Source organism: Theropithecus gelada, chromosome 11 (assembly GCF_003255815.1).
Source record: "Theropithecus gelada isolate Dixy chromosome 11, Tgel_1.0, whole genome shotgun sequence".
In the NCBI taxonomy this organism is placed as follows: domain Eukaryota; kingdom Metazoa; phylum Chordata; class Mammalia; order Primates; family Cercopithecidae; genus Theropithecus; species Theropithecus gelada.
The window spans coordinates 103,968,458-103,984,482 of record NC_037679.1 but is presented as its reverse complement, the minus strand read 5'-3'; the positions used below and the strand labels follow the sequence as shown (position 1 = coordinate 103,984,482).

General features: G+C 36.6%; 1 protein-coding gene across 7 annotated transcripts in view; it reads left to right on the top strand.

Annotated features, from left to right (window-relative positions):
* WNK1 (WNK lysine deficient protein kinase 1) overlaps positions 1-16,025 on the top strand; it is a 156,765-nt gene that overhangs the window by 59,064 nt on the left and 81,676 nt on the right. For all 7 annotated transcript variants that reach the window (XM_025401983.1, XM_025401989.1, XM_025401988.1 and 4 more), the window contains exons 2-3: positions 2,445-2,617; positions 15,059-15,279. In XM_025401983.1, the coding sequence (XP_025257768.1) occupies positions 2,445-2,617; positions 15,059-15,279 (394 nt within the window). The remainder of the gene's footprint in view (positions 1-2,444; positions 2,618-15,058; positions 15,280-16,025) is intronic.

Here is a 16,025-nt window from a genome sequence, read left to right as displayed (position 1 = left end):
TAAAATTTTATCATTGTATTCATGATAATTTGATTGACGGTAATATTTAAACAATACATGGTTCCTCTTATTTTACCTTCAGCTGTAATTTAGTATAAAGTTCCTATTTCTTTTCAATAATTATTATATAATAACAAACATGAATCTTCTGAGAAGAAAATTATTTTAGAAGTTTTGCAAAATATGTAGGGTTTGTTGTCAGTGAAACATGAGCTTTGAAGCAAACCTTCGTTTGTCTCTTAGTTCTGCTTTTCCTGTGAATTTGAGGGAGATAATAAAATTTTCTGAGTCAGTTCATCTCACAACATTTTTCTGAGAATTAAATGAAGTAAAGCAGCCAGCCAGTAAATAGCAAATACTTGGCAAAAATTATTTTTAAAACCCCAGATGTTCCTTCTGATCTGTGTCTTATGTTAGTTTTGATCTACTTTATTATTGTCTTAAAGTCTTTTGGGTGCTAAAATAATGTACTTCTATAAGATATTTTATGAAATGTTCCTAGATTTAAAAAAAAAAAACAAAATTTAGTTACAGAGGGAACACGTAGACGAATTATTGAAAGAAGCCCCAAATTGTGTGTTTAGGTCCCCCCATTTCCTGCTTTGCTGATGACAATCTGGTGTCCTGTCTTTCTAACTTCAAACAGTAAGCAGGGGTTCCCAGATCTCTTAACATAAATAATACTTTTCAGAAAGGATAGAAACACTTAGATCTAGAAAGTAGCCTGTATTTATAGTATAGATATCTTCTGGGCAAATTAGAGATAGAATAATCTAAATATTTCTATGGAATTTTTAGATTGCCATTCAGTGTATTCTCAAGGAAAATTAAATACAGATTTTTGATGGCAAAGAAGTCCCCCCTGTTTTTTTCCCTCTGTACCTTGCTATAAATAAGTATTTGGTAGCTTTTTTACAATAAACTTTTACAAACCATTTTTAAAAATCAAAAGCTGTTTGCAAGTTGATCATTCTGCATAGGTTGTATTGGACTTAACTGAGATTCAGAGACCCAATTTCAATTATCATTTTTCTTTTAAGTCACAGGAATTTTTTATCCTTGGGGAAATGCTAATTGCTTATTAAGGACACACACACACACACACACACACACACACACTCACACACTTTTAAAGGGGTATCGCAGGGGAAAAGACATTTATGGAATTCATTCAACAAATGGCTGTTGAACAAGTCACTATGCTAGGTTGTCAGGTGCTAAAGATAGAACCCCAAAAAGGTATTTTGTCACTGCCTTTTCATGACAAAATAAAGCCTCTGAGGGCTTATTCTGTGGGGATAAGAGTCAATATAATGTTGCCTTAATTAAGTGTTTTGTAAGAGGCATGTATGTAGTATCCATTGGTTTTGATGCTATTGGGCAGAGTAGAAATAGGAGTAGTAACTTGGTTTCCTTTTATTACATTCTTCATTGGGTACTTTTGGTGACAGAGTGAGAACCTTAAAGTTCAATTAATAATTGATGTAATACCTGAAGAGAAAAATTAATGAACAAGAAGGTAGATCAGAAAACATTGCCCAGAAAGTAGCATAGAGAAGGAAATAGAAAATGAGAGAGAAATTAAAGGATAAAATAAGGTTATATACACACACACATTTAAAAATTGTTTAAAAAGAAGAGTTGGGAGGGGAAAAAAAGAGAATGAGAGGAGACTGTGTTTAGAGAGATAATAACTGAGAATTTTCCTGACTTAAAGACAAATACTTGAGTATTTAAGTTATTGCTTTTTTTAAAAAAAAAAAAAGGCTTCGTGCAGTGGCTCACACCTGTAATCCCAGGCTTTGGGATGCCAAAGTTGGAGGATCACCAGAAGTTCAAGACCAGCCAGTGCATCATAGCAAGACCTCATCTCTACAAAAATTTAAAAATTAGCCAGGCAAGGTGGCACATGCCTGTAGTCCTAGCTACTTTGGAGGCTGAGGTGGGAGGATCCCTTGAGCCCAGGATCTGAGGCTTCAGTGAGCTATGATAGCACCACTGCATTCCAGCCTTGGTCACAGAGTGAGCTCCTGTCTTTCAAACAAACAAAAATAAAAACAATGTTTTGGTTAAAGATAGATTGATTTTAATCAAGGCAAAAATAGAACTGGAATTTATATTTAGGTCTTTCTGCTTCTAAAGCCTATGTTCATTTCCTGACATTAAATTGCATGTCTAGCAATTGATGACTTATTTTGGATGTGGAAAGTTAACTGCACCTTACAAAAGTGAGACTGTATCTGAGTTATACATTAACAGTAAAGATACTGAAATGATCTCAAGCATGAATTTATATAATCCAAATCTATCATTTATAACTTCAGCATTTGCATGTTTTAAACACCATCGATCATGATTTAGTAATGTTTAGTATCTAAGATTAACTGTCTTTATTTGGTGTTTTATCATTTTAAACCACATTCTGTTTTGGTTTTTCATTTTAGGATCGAAAATTAACAAAGTCTGAGAGGCAGAGATTTAAAGAAGAAGCTGAAATGTTAAAGGGTCTTCAGCATCCCAATATTGTTAGATTTTATGATTCCTGGGAATCCACAGTAAAAGGAAAGAAGTGCATTGTTTTGGTGACTGAACTTATGACGTCTGGAACACTTAAAACGTAAGTTCATCAATATTACAAAAGCTGACCAAGAAGTATGAGAGAGTTTGAGTTCTTAAATTTCAGGTCTCCCAGTTTTACTTTTGTTGTCCAGCCTACTAAGAAGGGAACAATCCTTCCAACTGTTGCTGTATTAGCACATATTTCCTTGCCCACAAAGTCCTCTGGTATATAAAGTGATTTGATAATTATTTCTTGGTAAGTATTGAAATGAGAAGTTATGGCCGAGTGTGGTGGCTCACGCCTGTAATCCCAGCACTTTGGGAGGCCAAGGCAGGCAGATCACCTGAGGTCAGGAGTTCGAGACCAGCCTGGCAAACATGGTGAAACTCCATCTCTACTAAAAATGCAAATAGCTGGGCATGGTGGCGTGCACCTGTAATCCCAGCTACTCAGGAGGCTGAGGCAGGAGAATCGCTTGAACCCAGGAGGCAGAAGTTGCAGTGAACCGAGATCACCCCACTGCATTCCAGCCTAGGTGACAGAGTGAGACTCCATCTCAAAAAAAAAAAAAAAAAAAATTGAGTGGCTAAGGGATCAGAAATCAAATGTCAAGGTAGCCCTCTAGTGGTTAAAATGAGATTAAGGTTTATTGAGAAGCTACCTATTTATTTTTATCGTTTGTATTGTGCTTTGCTATATCCCTGCAACTTTTATATCAGATGCAGATTATATTGTGACAGTTATCACTTAAAAAATACTTTTAGTTCCATTTCCCATAGCATCAGAAATTAATCCCCAGATAGCTAGTTCTGTCATTCCTTTCACGGAAAAAGGTTTAATGCAGAAATTTCTCATTACTTACTGTAAAGAGCTTTTGGTAAAAGTTGGAGTATGCCTTTGTAATCCCAGGTTCTTAGAGCAGCAGTCCCCAGCCTTTCTGGCACCAGGGATTGGTTTCGTGGAAGACAGTTTTTCCATGAATTGGTGTGGGGGGTGGGGGGTGGGAGAGTTTGGAATGATTCAAGCACATTACATTTATTGTACACTTTATTTCTATTATTATCACATTAGAATATATAATGAAGTAGTTACAGAACTCACCATAATGTAGAATCAGTGGGAGCCCTGAGCTTGTTTTCCTGCAAGTAAACTGTCCCATCTGGGGGTGATAGGAGACAGGACAGATCATCAGGCATTAGATTCTCATAAAGAACGCTTAACCTAGATCCCTTGCATCCACAGTTTACAGTAGCGTTCATGGTCCTATGAGAAATCTAATGCTGCTGACAGGAGGCAGAGCTCAGGTGGTAATGCGAGCAATGAGGGAGCAGCTGTAAATACAGATGACGCTTTGCTTCCTTGCCTGCCACCCACCTCCTGCTATGTGGCCAAGTTCCTAAAAGGCCATGGACTGGTATCAACCTGTGGTCTAGTGGTTGGGGACCCCTGGTGTCTTAGAGGATCTATTTTTACCCAGAGAAGAACCTGTTTTAAGTTATCTTGTATAAATTTTTTATTTGGTGAAATTCGATATTTTAAAATTGTCACTGTGGCAATATATTCTTTATTAATTGTTAAAGTTAATACTGCTGAGCTGATTAATTCCAGATCATTAGAATACAGTGTTATAGCACCTGGATATAGTCACTTGCATGTATTCTGAAATGCTTACAGTTAACATGTTGAAACATCAACAGATCATTTCTGTCCTGCAAATTCTAATTTCTTTATCCAACTTCCACACTTGTTTATGGCAATACCTTTATCCTCGTTAGACAGGCTTCTTGATATTCTCTTTTCTTCCACTAGAATGTGCTAACTAGCACTATATACCTAGCACTATGAACAAGTGCTATATATCACATTCTAGTGGAAGTATCTAATACTGAATGATAAGCGTTTGAATGAATTAAGGAGAATTATGTGGTAGTGATTATGTGTACATCTTGAGATTCTTTCCATTGGTTTGGATACTTAGTTGGTTGTCAACTGTTTGTCTGGCATGCCTAAGATTACTCTAAAATACAATGGTTTACTTGTTTAAAAAACTATACTGAGGGGCTTTGGGTAACATAGTGGGGTAAGCCCCCATGGAATGGCTGTCCCCCAGCAACAACCTGAAATGTGGAATATAATAAAAGTTTTTTCCAATACATATCTAAGCTTTAAGGAAAGAGAGGTTAACCTCCAGATAATAAGCAGAGATAACTCGAAGCCAAAACAGGAACTTATACTCTGGGATTTTAGACCACATATTGGTTGAGAAGTTGATGCTAATTTTAATGTCCATGCAAGGACAGAAAGCGTTAGAACTAGGTAGAGAGGGGAGCTAGAACGTAGCCTGTGTCAAAAAACTGAATTATCCATGAAAAGAGAGACCTTAATGCCCTAGCCAGTGAAAGCTGCAAGGAATTTTACCTGTGTGCAGAAGACTGTGGATAAGAGGGGAGACCTATGAAAAATAGAAATTCCCATCAAATGCTACCAGTGTTCTTAATTATTCTGTAATCTTCTTTTTTTTATTTCGGAGACAGGGTCTCACTCTGTTGCCCAGGACAGAGTGCAGCGGCACAATCATAGCTCACTGCAGCCTCAAACTCCTGGGCTCAGGGAATCCTTCCACCTCAGCCTCCCGAGTACCTGGGACTATAGTTGCTCACCACCATACCTGGCTAATTAAAAAAAAAGTTTTTTTTTTGGTAGAGACAATGTGTATTTTGCTGCCCAGGCTGCTCTCAAACTCCTGAGCTCATTGCGATGTGGCCTCATCCGGATTTGACCTCCCAAACTGCTGGGATTACAAGCATGAGCCACGGTGCCCAGCCTATTTGGTATTCTTCCATCTCACATGTAGATGGCGCTGTAACATAAATTTATACCATCTACTTGGTACAGGAGTCCCAAACCAAAGAACGTGCATCATAATTGATCAGGAACTGAAAGAAAACTCCCAGGGACATTTTCACAGTTCCTTGGTCACTGTCCAGAGGCAAAACAGTTTCCAGAGAAGATGACCTCACAATTAAATTACAGATCATACCAATGAAGGTGAATAGACACAACCAGAAAATAGCACTTCAACAATTAAAGATATTATGGACAAGTCTGAAAGTGATTACAATTATTTACATAATGATGTCAGTAAAGATATATGTAAGTGTATATGAAGTGTATAAAAGAAAAGAAGGAATTGAAGGAATAAGACACCATCAAAGAAAAAAAAGACAGGCATAATTTAAAAGCTTCTGAAGAACTTCTAGAAATGTGAACATTAAAATTTAAACTTAAATGGTTTAATGGTTAAACAACAGACTAAATTGACAGGAATAATAACTATGAAGAAATGAGCAACAGAAGGCACAAAAAAGACAGAAAATACTAAAAGAGGATGACGCAGTAGTGAGAATACCCAGTTAGATTTAATTATCTAAAAGGGGTTTGTCTGTAATCCCAGCTACTCTGTAGGCTGAGGCAGAGAATCACTTGAGCCCAGGAGGTGGAGGTTGCAGTGAGCCGAGATCGTGCCTCTGCACTCCAGCCTGGGTGACACAGCGAGACTCCATCTCAGAAATAAAAATGAAAAAGTAGAGAGAATGAGAAAAGAAAAATTTCAGAATTTAAGAATTCTGATTGAGAATGTATACAGATTCCTAAGCAAGTAGGTTGAAAACATTCATATTCATTTCTGGAAGAATGAGTAACTAGGACCATTGGCAGCATTTGGAGAGCCAAATTGGGAAGGAATGGGAATTAACTCCAAAATACATGCTTTTTGGACCTTTTGAGTTTCTACCTTTGTTCTGTATGTGTATTTACATTGAAGCAGATAAAACACCCATAGCTGAAAAATAAGATGGGAATATATGAGTTAGAAAATTTGGATTAAGGCCGGGTGTGGTAGTTCACACCTGTAATCCCAGCACTTTGAGAGGCTGAGGTGGGTGGATCATCTGAGGTCAGGATCACCTGAGGTCAGCTCGAAACCAGCCTGTCCAACATGGTAAAACCCTGTCTCTACTAAAAATACAAAAATTAGCCGGGTGTGATGACGGGCACCTGTAATCTCAGCTACTCAGGAGGCTGAGGCAAGAGAATCGCTTGACCCTGCAGGTGGAGGTTGCAGTGAGCCAACTGTACTCTAGCCTGGGTGACAGAGTGAGACTCCATCTCAAAAAAAGAAAAAAGAAAATTTGGATTAAAAATTGAAATAAATTTAGACTTTTTTAAAAAATAGACATGAAATTCGAATATCATACAATTAACCGTTTTAGAATATACAATTCAGTGGCACTTAGTACATTCACAATGTTTTGTAAGTACCACATCTATCAAGTTACTAAACATTTTCATCATCTCAAAAGAACACTCTGTGCCCATTAAGCAGTTACTCCGCATTTCCCTTCTTCCAGCCAGGCAGCATATTTTTTCTTTAATTGCACATTATCTAAGTTCTTTTTCTTTTTACATTTAAAAAGAAATGTTCAGTTTCTGAGCTTCAGAGGCTTATGCCAACAGGAGGGTTTATTTAGTAGAAAGAGTGCTAGACTTGGAGTAGAAGTTGTGACTACTCCCAGTGCTGCCTCTGACCAACTGTGATTTTGGGCAAATAGCTAACCTTTTTTGGGTCTCAGTTCCCCATGTACATGTAAAACAAGGGGTTGGACTACCTGATCTCTGGGACCATCCATTCGTGGATGGGATTGATTTTTTTATTGTAAAAAACATAACAAAATTTACCATCTTAATCATTTTTAAGTGTACAGTTCAGTAGTGTTAATACATACACATTTCTGTGCAATTTCTAGAATGCTTTTCATCTCACAAAACTAAAACTCTATGCCCATGGAACAATTTCCCATTTCTTCCAACCCTCAGCTCCTGACAGCTATCAGCTTTTTACCATCTGTATGGATTTGTCTAATCAGGATATGTCCTATAAGTAGACTCAAAGTATGTTACGGATCCTTGTGTTTGGCATCTTTGACTTAGCACAGTGTTTTCGAGGATCATCGTGATTGCACACATCAGTACTTCATTCCCTTTTATGACTAAATAACATTCCATTCCATGGAAATATCACAATTTGTTTATTCATCCATTGATGAACATTTGAGCTATATCCACCTTTTGGCTATTATGAGTACTGCTGCTATAAATATTTGTGCACAAGTATTTTTTTGAGTACCTGTTTTCATTTCTTTTGGCTGTACACTAGGAATGGAATTGCTGAGTCATGTGGAAATCTTTGTTTAACTTTTTGAGGAGCCATCTTACTGGGAGTGACATGATACCTCATTATGGGTTAGATTTGCATTTCCCTAATGATTAATGATATGGAACATCTTTTCATATGCTTATTGGCTATTTGTGTATCTTTGGAGAAATGTTTATTCAAGTTCTTTGCTGATTTTTTATTGGATTGCTTGTCTTTTTGTTGATTTATAAGAGTTCTTTATATATTTTAGAAACTAGACCCTTGTCCAGATCCATGATTTACAGGTATTTTCTCCTGTAGGTTGCCTTTTTTGCTCCTTGATAATGTGCTGTGACATACAGATTGAGTGTAGTATCTCTTATCCAAAATGCTTGGGACCAGAAGTGTTTTGGGCTTTGAATTTTTTCAGATATTGGAACTTTGAATTATACTTACCAGTTGAGCCTCCTAAATCTGAACCAAAATGTTCAAATGAGCATTTTTGTTGTGTGTCATGTTGGTGCTCAAAAAGTTTCAGATTTTGGATTGGAGCATTTTGGATGTTGGATTTTCTGATTGGGATGCTCAAGCCTGTGCCAAGTTTTAAATTTTGATAAAGTCCAGTGTACCTGTTTTGTCTTTTGATGGTTGGGCTTTTGGTGTCATGTAAGACTCCATTGTCATAAATAACCAAGGTCATACAGATTTATACCTAAGTTTTCTTCTAAGAGTTCTATCAATTTAACTCTTCTATTTAGGCTATTGTTCCATTTTTAAGTTAACTTTTGTATATGCCGTGAGGTAGGGTCTGATTTCATTCTTCTGCATGTTGATACCGAGTTATCCCAGCATCATTTGTTGAAGAGACTTTTTACCCCATTGAATGGTCTTGGTACCCTTCTCAAAAATTATTTGATGATATGTATAGGTTTGTTTCTGGACTCTCAATTCTGTTTCACTGATTTACCTGTCTGTTCTTAGGCCAGTACCACACTGCTCTGATTACTGTAGTTTTGTGGTAAATTTTGAAAATTAGAAGTGATTTCCTCTAATTTTGTTCTTCTTTTTCACTATTGTTTTTGACAGTTGGGGTCTTCTTGAAATTTCATGTGAATTTGAGGATTAGATTTCCATTTCTAGAATAAAAGGATGGTGGAATTTTGACAGAGATTGTGTTGAATCTGTAGATCACTTTGTGTAGTATCACCATCTTTAACTATATTGTCTTCTAATCCATGAACACAGGGTGTCTGTCCATTTATTTATGTCTTTTTAAATTTCTTTCAGCAATGTTTTGTAGTTTCATTATTCAAGTCTTTCACATCCTTGGTTAAATTTATTCCTGGATCCTTTATATGCTATTGCAAATGAAATTGTTTTCTTAATTTCCTTTTCAGATTGTTGATTGCTGGTATATATAAATACAACTAATTTTTATGTGTCAGTCTTGTACTTTTGCAAATTTGCTGAATTCTTGTATTAGCTCGTCTATGTGTGTGTGAATGTTCATTCTTTGGGGTTTTTTTTTTTTTTTTTTTTTTAAACAAATGGGGTTTCACTCTGTCACCCAGGCTGCGGTGCAGTGGTGCAGTCATAGTTCACTACAGACTTGAACTCCTAGGCTTAAAGGATCCTCCCACTTCAGTCTCCTGAGTAGCTGGGACTCCAGGTGTGTACCACCATGCCTGGCTAATTTTCAAATTTTTTGTAAAGATAGGGACTCAATATATTGCTTATGCTGGTCACAAATTCCTGGCCTCAAGTGGTCTCCCTTGCCTCTGACTCCCCAAGTGCTGAGATTCAGGTGTGTGCCACCACACTTAACCATTCTTTGGGATTTTTATATATTGAATCAAGTCATATGTGAATAGATAGTTCTTTCTGGTTTGAATGCCTTTATTTTTCTTGTCTAACTGTTTTGGCTAGAACTTGAATTATGATTAGCACTGATTATCCTTGTCATATTCTTGATTTTAAGGAGAAAGCTTTTGGTCTTTCACCATTGAGTATATGTTAGCTGTGAGTTTTTCATAAATGTTCTTTATCACGTTGAGGAAGTTCTCTGCTAGTCCTATCCTAGTTTGTTGGTTTTTTTTTTTTAATGGAAAGGTATTAGATTTTGTCAAATGCTATTCTGCATCAAGTTAGATAATCATGAGACTGCTTCGTTCTATTAGTGTGATATATTATACTGATTAATTTTCTTACGTTGAATCATCCTTGCATTTCATAGATAAATGGCGTATAATCCTTTTACTATGTGATTGGGTTTGGCTTGCCAATATTTTGTTGAGAGTTTTTACATCTACATTAATAACAGTGTTGGTCTATAGTTTTCTTGTGATATCTTCAGTGTCAGGGCAATACTGGCCTCATAGAATGATTTAGAAAGTGTTTCTTCCACTTCTACTTTTTGGAAGAGTAGTATTTGTGTTAATTCTCCTTTAAATGTTTGGTAGAACTCATCAGTGAAGCCATCCAGTCCTAGACTTTTCTTTGGAGATTAAATAATTTAAATGTATTTAGTTTTCTTTTGTAGTATACTGTTTTGATTCCTTTCTCATTTCCTTTTGTGTATATATTTAGATATTTTTTCAGTGGTTAGCTTGAGGATCACAACTAACATCATAAACCTCCAACAGCTTACCCTGAATTGATACCAACTTAGCTTTAATATTATAGCATACAAATCTCTGATCCTATACAGCGTCACTCTTCCTTCCCATTTTATGTTTTCGTTGTCTCAGATTTTATCTTTATACATTGTGTACCCATTAACATAGTTTTATAATCATTATTTTACATGCATTTGTCTTTTAAATCATGTAGGAAATAAAAGGAGTTATAAACCAAAAATACATTAATATTGGTTTTAATATTTAGATGTGTGATGGACTTTACCAGAGATTTGATTTGGTTTTATGGCTTCAAGTTATTGTCTAGTGTTCTTTTATTTCCTCTAAGGATTCTCTTTAGCATTTCTTATAGGGAAGGTGTACTACTATCAAACTCCTCCAGCTTTTATTTACCTGGCAGTGTCTTAATTTCTCTTTCATTTCTGTAGTATAATTTTGCTGGATATATAATTCTTGGTTGGCAGTCTTAAGTTTTTTGGGGGGTTTTGCTTTTGTTTCTTTTAGCACTTTAAATGTGTCATTCCACTGCTTTCTGCCCTCCATGGTTTTTGCTGAAAAATCAGCTCATAATCTTATTGAGGATCCCATGGTCATAAGTCACTCTCCCTTGCTACTTTCAAGATTCTCTCTTTGTCTTTGCCTTTTAGCAGTTTGAATATAATGTTTCTCATTGTGGATCTATTTACATTTATCCTTAGAGTTTGTTGAACTTTTTGGATGTGTAGATTCATGTCTTTTACTAAGTTTGGGAAATTTGTGGCCATTATTTTCTTAAATATTCTTTTTGCTCTTTTCTCTCCTCTTTATCTGGGACTCCCATTGTGTATATTTTGGTCAACTTGATGGTGTCCCACGGGTCTCGTAGACTCTGCCCATTTCTGCTCCTCAGACTGTATAGTTTCACTTCCTATTTTCAAGTTGATTGCCTTTTTCTTCCTTGTGTTCACCTATGCTGTTGAAATCCATTAGTGAATCTTCACTGTGTTTTTCAGCACCTGAATTTGCTACTTGGTTCCTTTTTAAAGTTTCTGTCTCTGTTGATATTCTCTACTTGAATGGAATATTCTCTGTACTCTAACATTTGGCGACCATTGTTCTCAGCATTTAGTCTACCAGTTTTTGGCATAGGTACTGTAGTTATCCCCATTTAACCATGAGTTGATTGTTTTTAGTAAATATCTTAGTACTGAAGAACTGATTAAGAGCTCTGCTTATGACAGTGGAGCTTTTCAGCAACTGGGTTTTTTCTTCAATGTGATCGGGCAAAAATCAGTCATAATGGAAGACCCTGAAGTGCTTGATATATCAGAGACATCTTTTTTTTTTTTGGAGGTGAGTCTGTCGCCCAGGGTGGAGTGCAGTGGCGTGATCTCGGCTCATTGCAACCTCCGCCTCCCGGGTTGAAGCGATTCTCTGACCTCAGCCTCCCGAGTAGCTGGGACTACAGGTGCATGCCACCATGCCCAGCTAGTTTTTATATTTTTAGTAGACACCGTGTTTCACCATATTGGTCAGGCTGGTCTTGAACTCCTGACCTCAGGTGATCCACCCACCTCAGCCTCCCAAAGTGCTGGGAGTGAGCCAGCGTGAGCCATTGCACCCGGCAGAGACATCTTTTTTTTTGTCCGGTCTGCACTGATGGTGCCTGATTGTCACTTTTCTTTCTCAAGATGTGGTTGGTTATGGTGATTTTAATTAATATTCACATTTCTAGAACCACTTTTCATTCTCACCAAACTTAGCTTCTCTGAGTTTAGAAATGTTCCATTTGTAATATGGAGCAGATTGGATCCTTTCTTGTCCTTATACTTTCCTTATGAACGTTGCTATAATAATCATGTTTGTACACAATTCCCATAGAATAGGTTCCTAAAATGAAATGTGAATCATAATATATGTGTAATTTTCATGTGAATAGCGTTTGAGACAAAGATATGATTTCCTGCTGGCTGGGATAATCTTGAAGGTCTTTACTAAAATGATAGATACAATTTAAGTAGATCTTAAAGGATAGAGAGGCTTTCTGTAATTAGGGAGGTGTTACAGGAATAGTTAAAAGAGAGAGAGAGAAGTAGTATAAAGTTCATGGTAGGATACCCTTTTGTTTAAAAATAGGATGTTTATAAGAAGGACTAATGACAAAGTTTCCAGTATTTTAATATAAAATTCTAAAAATTATATAGAAAAGGCAAAAGCACCATACAGTGAGCACACACTCAGCACCAAGATTCTATTGTTACTTTTTGCATCACTTGCATTACCATATTATTAATACATCCATTTATTCATCATCCTTCTATCTTATTCATTCCATAGTAAAATAAATAGTAGATATCATTATGCTTCACCTATAAACCCTTCAGTATGCATTTCATTAGAGTTCTAATATTTGTGTACTTTTTCTTTTTGTTGTTGTTGTTGTTGTTTTTTTTTTTGGAGACAGTCTCTCTCTGTCACCCAGGCTGGAGTGCGGTGGTGCGATCTCAGCTCACTGCAAGCTCCGCCGCCTCCCGGGTTAATGCCATTCTCCTGCCTCAGCCTCCCTAGAAGCTGGGACTACAGGCACCTGCCATCACGCCCGGCTAATTTTTTTGTATTTTCAGTAGAGACGGGGTTTCACTGTGTTCGCCAGGATGGTCTCGATCTCCTGACCTCGTGATCCGCCTGCCTCGGCCTCCCAAAGTGCTGGGATTACAGGCGTGAGACACCGGGTCCGGCCTGTGTACTTTTTCTTTTACCTCCAAGCAGCATCAGGATATAATAAATTATTATCGTATGATTGAGTGAGTTTTGACAAGGCATTCATTTGTGTAACCAAAACTCTTAAGATAGAGAACATTTCCATCATATCAGAAAATGCCCTTATGCCACTTTCCAGGCAGCCTTTTCCTTACCCTCCATCCAGCATTACTGTTTTGATATATTTTTTAAACCACAAAACCCACTTTTGCTATTAGTTTTCTTCAATTAACCCACCCAAATGAAGTACAATTTTTAGTTCTACTATTTGATTTTTAGTTAGATCTGGATCTCTGCATGTTTTTCATTTTAAGTAGTTGCCCTGAAGATTACATTTACGTTGTTACTTTTCACTATTTAGGACTAATACTGTACAATTTCATGTAAAATATAAGACCTTTGCACAAATGAAGTTTTCATTTAACCCCTCTACCACTTGTTTTGTATGTTGTAATTTTCATATCTTACATAAGTACATAGAAAATGGTAAGTCATTATTAAATGGGAGTAATTATAGTACCTATTCAACAAAATTGGAATACTAAATGCAGGAAACAGTGACAGCCAAATGTTAAGAGTATAGAAAATTTTAGCTCAACAAATAGAGAATATCAGTAAAGACATAGAAATTATAAAAATGAAACATTCAGGAACTGAAAAACAATAACTATATAATATAATATGTAAGCATATCATATATATCACAGTATTATAGATTTTCCTTTAATCGTGTGTGTATTTTAAAGATACTGAAAGGAAAATGTAGTCTTTTATATTTAACATTTTTAGTGCTCTTTTTTTCCCCTGAATATTGCCAGATAAAGTAGGCATTAGCACTCAATCCTCAGATGTATCTTTTCTGCAGTGGGTAGCATCAGAGGTCTCTGTTCAGTTCTTTTAGCATACTTGGGCTGCTTGGAATCTTTCCTACATGTACGTATTTCAGAGGTCAACTAGAGATTTGGGCAGAGTGAATACACAGAATTTAGGACTCTCCTTTGGTGCCTGCTTTCTGAGATTTCCTCCTTTCCTTTCTAGATCTGTGCTGTCCAATAGAACTTTCTGCCATTATGGAAATGTTGTATAGCGTATACCATCCAGAATGGTAGCTATTTGCTTCATGTGGCTGTTGAGCACATGAAATGTGGCTAGTGCAGTTGAGAAATGGAATTTTTTATTTTAATCTACATTTGAGTAGTACAACTTTATTGAACAGACCATCCTTGCAGAAAGGTCTGTTAGCACTGTTCTTGATGCTGTGGTCATTGCAAACTCAGTCCCCATTTCTGTCTGGGGTTTAGCAGACCCGCAGAATCAGAACAGGGCCTTTTCTTAGGTACAAATGTATTATGAAGAAGGAAACTCAAGCAGTACTTTCCCTTTGTCCCTGCCAACTATGACTGATTTTGATTGCTCTCCAGAGCCTTCAAGTAATCGTTGTTTTGTGTACTTTTGACTAGAGTTTATAAATACATCTGTGTCTGATAGAACTACTGCACTATTTAAGAGAAGCAGAACTCCACCTGTTAATCATTTAAATGGTGACCTAATTTTAAGGAATTCATATTTGGTGCTTTGTTATAATTCTCTTACCAATCACTAATTAAATATTTTTGGTTCTGAAATATTTAGCTGATATAGCCAGCTTCATCTCCCATTTCTTTAAGAAAAAACTAGTTACTTAATACTATCATTGTTTAGATGAAAAAGTATTTGGAAGACTTATTTTTCTGTGTCTCTTAATAGAATTTTTATTTTAAACTATCGTAGCCCCGCTTACTAAAAGTATTACTAACCTTTAATGTTACTGAATCTTAGTATTCTAAATTTGATATTCCCATCTCCAGTCATGTTAGAATTTAATGGAATTCTTCAAAGCAACAAACTCATATCGTTGATAACTTGTTTGGTATACTTTGCTTTTTCTAGGTATCTGAAAAGGTTTAAAGTGATGAAGATCAAAGTTCTAAGAAGCTGGTGCCGTCAGATCCTTAAAGGACTTCAGTTTCTTCATACTCGAACTCCACCTATTATTCACCGCGATCTTAAATGTGACAACATCTTTATCACGGGCCCTACTGGCTCCGTCAAGATTGGAGACCTTGGTCTGGCAACCCTGAAGCGGGCTTCCTTTGCCAAGAGTGTGATAGGTATGTTTCAGGTGTACCTTGGAGCCTGACTGGCTTTCTGACATTCCTTTTATTTAGAATCCTGGCCCTGTCAGAGTTTTAAGTGATATAAACCTTAAGAGATTCATAGCTTGAACTCAGGAGGTGATCCGTTCTACTTACGAGATGTAGGATTCTCTACATTTGTGCTTCTTGGAATCATCTTAGAGGCTGTTGATAACATTACATTACAAGGAATAAAGTGAACTTTGTTGATAAAACCTAATGTAACAGTCTTTTGTTGTTGTTGTTGTTGAGATAGAGTCTCTCTGTGTCACCCAGGCTGGAGTACAGTGGTGCGATCTCAGTTCATTGCAACCTCCACCCACCGGGTTCAAGCGATTCTTGTGCCTCAGCCTCCCGAGTAGCTGGGATTACAGGCATGCATCACCATGCCTGGCTAATTTTTGTATTTTTAGTAGAAATGGGGTTTCACCATGTTGGCCAGGCTGGTCTTGAACTCCTGGCCTCAAGTGATCCACCTGCCTCAGCCTCAAGTGCTGGGATTACAGGCGTGAGCCACCTTGCCCAGCCAGCCATCTTTTCGTTACACACTGTTGATACTTAATATTATGCACTATTTATGTAATACATACAGTATGTCACTTAATGAAAGAAATGGAATTTATATTTAGTTTTACTTCCTAAAATTAAAAGATAAAAATTAAATTTTTAGACATATAAAATGTCTGTTGGGTATATATGTATATTCAAGAATATTGGCCAAG